We start from the raw sequence: 5,666 nt of genomic DNA on the forward strand, positions 1-5,666 counted from the left end.
TCGGCCTCTTTAATGGCTAGCTGTCGCGCCCGGCACGGTTTCCTTACACGTGCAGACAGCGTGTAGACGATGTTTCTCACTGTCCAGGGTGGCCACCGGTGACCACACTGTGCCAGGCACTGCCGGGGCGTCACCTCCAGGGCGTGTGCAGGCATATGCACACAGTCACTCCCTGTCACCTTACGGGGACGTGGCAGGTCTCGCCCCGGAATCCCATGTGTTTTAATATTTGCTAGGATGGGGGAGAAGCCCCCAGAAGTGATGGCATCTCATCCCGGGGGGGTGTAAACTGCCATTGGGCACAACCGGCCCGTCTCACAGACCTGCCCTGAGGTCACAGTAGTCAGCCTCCCCCAGCTCTCAGGCCCCAAGCCCTCCCTCCCCTCACTCTCGCCCAGCTCGCCTGGCCTTGGGTACAAGAGGGGTGTGGGAGGCGGGCACGAATGGTCAGGCCAGGGTACTCCCCCCTTCCATGGCGGAGGGTCCTGTGCTATGAGAAGCGCGGCCATCTCCCACATCGCCAGCAGATGGCACCGCAAGCTCAGGGCTGGACTTGCATGGGTGCCCTGCATGGACCCATGGGCCCAGCAGGAAGGCCTCTGGGTGCCCCGACTCTGGCCCTTCCAAGGTGACCGCATGGCCCTGGGTGCCCAGGAGCTGTGGAGAGCCTCGAGGTCGCCCTGGGGCACCTTCTGACACCCCGTAGGCAGGCACGGCCCCTGCCCTCCTCCTTCCTCCCTGCTTTCTGCTGGGGTGTGGGTGTCACTCCTGTGTCCCGCCATCACCGCCAGAGCCCAGGACCCCAGTTCCTCTCTACAAGCTCCCTCCCTGTCCCCCCCTTTTCCTTTGCCCACAGGCTCTTTCCCGTGATCACATTCCGCCAGGACAGCACAGAGGGAGGGAGAGCCACGCAGGGCAGCGCCGGCAAAGACGGAGTTCGCGGCGTCGGCTTAGCAAAGCGTGCTCAGACCAGCACGGCGCTCAGACGCCTGAAGACGCGCACGGACACAGAAGCTCGTGGACAGGGGCCGACGCGAGGCCTGCAGAGTGAGGGCGGCGCACGCCGGCCCGGGGCAGAGCGGAGCCCGGGGCAGAGCGGAGCCGGACACGGCGGCCCGCGGGTGTCCCCGACTGTGTGCTCGTGTGAACGCCGAGTGGGGCAAAAACGGACAAGTCGGATTAAAATAGAGCACGTGGAATTCCTTCAGAATCTCAGAAGTTTTTATCCTTATGACTCAAAATTCAGATGTCATGAGATAAAATATCTACAAAGTGCATTTCTAAAATTTCACAGAAAAAAGATCATACGCAAGTCAAAATAGAAACCCGCAAATTGCGGGGACCAGCAGGTGGCGTGGTGGTTAAGGCGCTGAACACTCCCACTTGGCCGACAATGGTTCAAGCCTCGGACCTGGCGGCTTGCTTTCTCACTTCCTCCCTCTCTCTGTATGTTTCCCTTTGGTCAAATTAAAATAAATGAATGAATAAGTAAAATAAAATAAAAATAAGTAATTATTTTTTAAAAGTTTCTTTCAAAAAAAAAAAAGAAACCAGCAAATTGGGTAAAAAACGACTTATCACTCCTATGAAAAGCGGCTGACCACTCATCTCCCCGATATTTAAAAAGCTCCCAGATGTCAAAACAGAAACAGCCGGCAGGGGAAAGGGGACGCGGCAGACAGACGCGGTCACACGACAGGCGACAAGGCGTCTCTTAAAGATATGGCCAGACTTGGGCGTCACTGAGAACAGGAGAAACGATTTCAAGATATTTAAACGGGGAAAATTATATGTTTTAGGCAAAAAGTGCTCCAAAGACGGGGATACCTACAAGGACGGACGGGAAGCCTCAGCCGTCACCCCGCCGCACACACAGAGCCCCTAAAGAACGGAGCGTGGGGGCAGCCGGGCGGGGGGCGGCTGCTGCGGGCGGAGCCCCGGCCTGGCAGCCCCAGGACCATTCCCAACAGAAAGGAGGACGGAGAAGGGGCTGGGGGGCACCCACGTCCCACCGGACAGCCGGAACGCGAAACCCCAACTTTCCAGGACAGTAACCCGGGCCCGCCGGCAGAGGGCGCTGTGCAGAGGCGGGCCGGCGTGCGCGGGGCCGTGCTCAGTGTGCCCGTGGCACCGCCGATCTCAGTAACGCAGACACGTTAGGCCCCGGCGCTGCACTGCCCCGGGGAAGCCAGGGCTCCCCAGGCGCCGGGTTCGAGTCCCCAGCGGTCAGCTGAAAGGCGCCAGGCACTGTGCACCTGCCCAGGGTGAGGGGCGGCAGGGCAGGGCCCGTGGGGGGCGCCCCCTCTCGTGCACGTGTCCTCTCCTGAATTCGAGGTGCCCCGCAGTGACTCCCCTCTGCTGAATGCCAGCCGTCTCTTCTCCTCAGGCCACACAGCCTGTCGGCCGCCCCTCCTCAGGACGCACACGCCCCGGCGGGATCATGGCAGCCTCCCCCTCCACCCTCACAGGCTTCCCCTGAATCTTCCTGGCCCTTCCAGGCCCGCAGAGACCACCCGGGACGATCTCTTATCTCCCCACACCCCATTTCCCCTAAACTGCGGGGTCCTCATTCCTGTCAGCGACGGCTCGGACGGCTCCGGCTCGCGCAGTGAGGCCAGCAGAGTCCTGTCCCCGACCCGAACTGCCCGCGCTCAGCCCCCCCTCCTCAGGTCCCTGTGGAGGCTCCCGGCCCGTCCCGCAGGGCGGCCCCTTCCCTCAGGGTCGCAGCCTCCATGCCCCGCCTGTCTCGTGCGCGGGGGGCTCCTCCCCATCTGCTTCACTAGGAGTTCCCCGGTTCTTTCACGGCTGGTGACAAGGGCCACCCTGACACCCGACACCCAGACGCCTGCGCAGTGTAGTAGCAAGGGGCTGAGAGGTGCCCGCACGCCCCACACGCAAAGGTCCCGGCCACTGCGGCGCAGGCGCACACGTGAGCGAGCCAGTCACGCACATGCGCAGCAACAGGCCCCTCAGCCCGGCTGCAGGGGAGGCACGTGGACGCACACGTGAGGAACTGCACGTTGATACACGTGCTCAGAACACGTGCCTGAGCTGCAGCAGCACAGCACGTGGACGCACACGTGCCAGGACATCACGTGGACACACGTGCTCAGAACACGTGCCTGAGCCGCAGCACATGAACGCACATGTGCCAGGACGTCACGTGGCAACACGTGCTCACAACACGTGCCTGAGCCGCAGCACATGAACGCACATGTGCCAGGACGTCACGTGGACACACGTGCTCAGAACACGTGCCTGGGCCACAGCAGCACAGCACGTGGACGCACACGTGCCAGGACGTCACGTGGACACACGTGCTCAGAACACGTGCCTGGGCCGCAGCTGTGCCGGAAAGGCACGTGGGCGCACGTGCGTGGGAAGATTACCTCAGGCGCACTTGGGCAGTAACGGCTCACGCTCAGTAACGGGCACCTCAGCCGCACCCGCAGCAAGAGCACGTGGCCCGAGCACCCATGCTGGCACGGCATGTGGACACACGTGCTTAGGAACGGCACGTGGACACGCATGCGCAGAGAAGTGTGCACACAGGCAGGCATGCGTAGGAAGACAACTCAGTGGACGGGATGGGAGAGGGCCCATGGGTCTCGGGGTGGTGGCAGCACACGGGGTCTGGGGGAAGACTTGAACAGTTAGGGCGAGAAAGCCGGGGTGGCCCAGGAGCAGCTGAGGCTGCTTCCCACAGGGCTGCCTGGTTTAGGGGTTAGGGTCTCCCCACAAAACTCTCCAGGAAGCTGGACCATGTCCTTGGGGTGGAGGGGGGGGGGGGGGGCGGCCGCGGCAGCCATCGCCTGTGGGGCCGGGCGGTGCCTCCATGCCATTCAGTCACCCGGTGAAGTCCCGGTGTCCCCGCCCCTGCCCAGTGGTTCCGGCCCGTCTGTGGCACGCATGGCCGTCCCTCCCTCCTGGGGAACTGACACCCTCAGAGAGCTGAGCCCTCGGGCGGAGCCCCCGAGAAAAGGGGGCGTTTCAAGGACTCCGGTCCACGCCGGCTGCAGGGTCTGTGCCGTGCCCGAGCCGCTGTACACGCGCACGCGCACACACACACGTTTATTGGTCAAGGCTGTCCTCCATGCTGTCCGGCTCGGCGCGCATGCAGCCGGGTGGGCGGGAGTCGGTGCTCTGGGGGCGACCCCTGCTGGAGCTCGGAGCTGAGCCTGTGCTGGGGTGACGAGCTGCCCAGGCTGCTCTGAGGGTCCTGTGCCCCCTCAGGGTGGCTGGCCCCGGCTCGGCTGGGCACTCGCTGGGGACAGGGGCCGGGGCTTGTCCAGAGCTCACTGCAGGGACAGGGGCAGCCACCTGGCCCGGCCTCTTCCAGCCCCGCTCCATGGCTCCAGGCTGCGAGGACTCCACAGTCTGTGGTGCAGTGACGCCTCCTCCAAGAGGCCCCCCTGGCTTGGCACCAGGCTCAGGGCTGGAGTGTGGACGGTCAGTCAAGGCTGCTACTTCAGGGCCCTGAGGACGGCCTCCAGCTTCATGGCCACGGCCAGGTCACCTGTCACCTTCAGCCGCCCGCTCATGTAGGCGCCCAGCGGCCTCAGCTCCCTGCACAGCAGGGCCCGCAGGTCCGCCTCGGCCAGCTCCACCACCACGTCGGGGACGCCGTCGGGCACCCCGTGTCCCACCTGCCCTCGTCCTGTGGGGAAAGCAAGCCTGCATTAGTGGGGGACAGCGAGGGTGGCACCGAGTGGGGGCGACAGTCTCTGAATGGCAGGCGCCCAGGGAGAAGGGCAGCTGTGCAGGGACTCGGTGCAGGACCCCGCCCTCTGAGCGGCCGTGGGGGGGGCGACATCTGGAAACCGGCCGCACCCCTCCTGCTGTGGCCTCCCTGGGGCAGGAGGCGGCGCACCTGAGCTGAGGTCCAGGAAGTAGGCGCGCCGGGCGCCCCCGGGCAGCAGGACGTTGAACTGGTAGCAGGCCCCGACCTGGCTGACCAGGGCCTCGGACAGGAAGGGCTGCAGGACGGCCAGCAACCCCTCGGCCACGGGCTGCGGCGGGCACGGCTGCGGGCAGGGCCGGGGTCCGGCGGGAGGCGCGGGTGGCTCGGCTTCGCTCACCAGCTCCACGGTGTCCACTGGGGCCCTGTCACTGCCCCTTCCCGCCTCTGTTCAACACCCCCGACCACGTCCCTTCGGGGTCCCCTCGCTGCCTTGGCACCGGGGCCCTGGGACAGGGCGGGCTCACCTGGCCCCGGCGGCGGGGCGCCCCCTCCCAGGAAGTGGCGCGCCAGCTGCTGGAGGGTGCCGTCCAGGCTGGGCGCGGCGGGGCCGGCCCGGGGCGGGGGGAGCACGGGCCCCAGCGGCCCCGCCTCCACGCGGTCCACCTCCAGCCCCCAGGCCCTGGTCACGTCGTTGATCTCCAGCTGGGGACGGAGGGCGAAGCGGAAGGCAGTCACCAAACCGATCCCGAGCTGCCTCTGGGCAGGCTGTGGTGGCCACGCACGGAGGACGGGGTGCCAGCCTGGGAGGGGACGGAATGAGCACCTGCGGGGGCACCAGGCCAGCAGGAAGGGATGGGATTCTGCCCGGGGAGGACTCTGCTGCAGGCGCGGAACAGCAGCTGCAAACGCCCAGACAGAACCCGGAGGTCCGGGACTAGGGGAAATCTCGGCTCTACTCGGGGACAAGACGCTGGGGCCAGAGGCG

The 5,666-nt window shown here is 65.4% G+C and overlaps 1 protein-coding gene across 1 annotated transcript in view; it reads right to left on the reverse strand.

Annotated features, from left to right (window-relative positions):
- Positions 1-3,815: 3,815 nt before the first annotated feature.
- Positions 3,816-5,666, reverse strand: part of STOML1 (stomatin like 1) — an 8,191-nt gene continuing 6,340 nt past the window's right edge. The window contains exons 5-7 of the mRNA XM_006153352.3: positions 5,206-5,383; positions 4,871-5,095; positions 3,816-4,657 (exon numbers count right to left, since the gene is read on the reverse strand). Of these exons, the coding sequence (XP_006153414.1) occupies positions 4,464-4,657; positions 4,871-5,095; positions 5,206-5,383 (597 nt within the window). The 3' untranslated portion in view covers positions 3,816-4,463. The remainder of the gene's footprint in view (positions 4,658-4,870; positions 5,096-5,205; positions 5,384-5,666) is intronic.

Source organism: Tupaia chinensis, unplaced genomic scaffold (assembly GCF_000334495.1).
Source record: "Tupaia chinensis unplaced genomic scaffold, TupChi_1.0 Scaffold000369_1, whole genome shotgun sequence".
In the NCBI taxonomy this organism is placed as follows: Eukaryota; Metazoa; Chordata; class Mammalia; order Scandentia; family Tupaiidae; genus Tupaia; species Tupaia belangeri.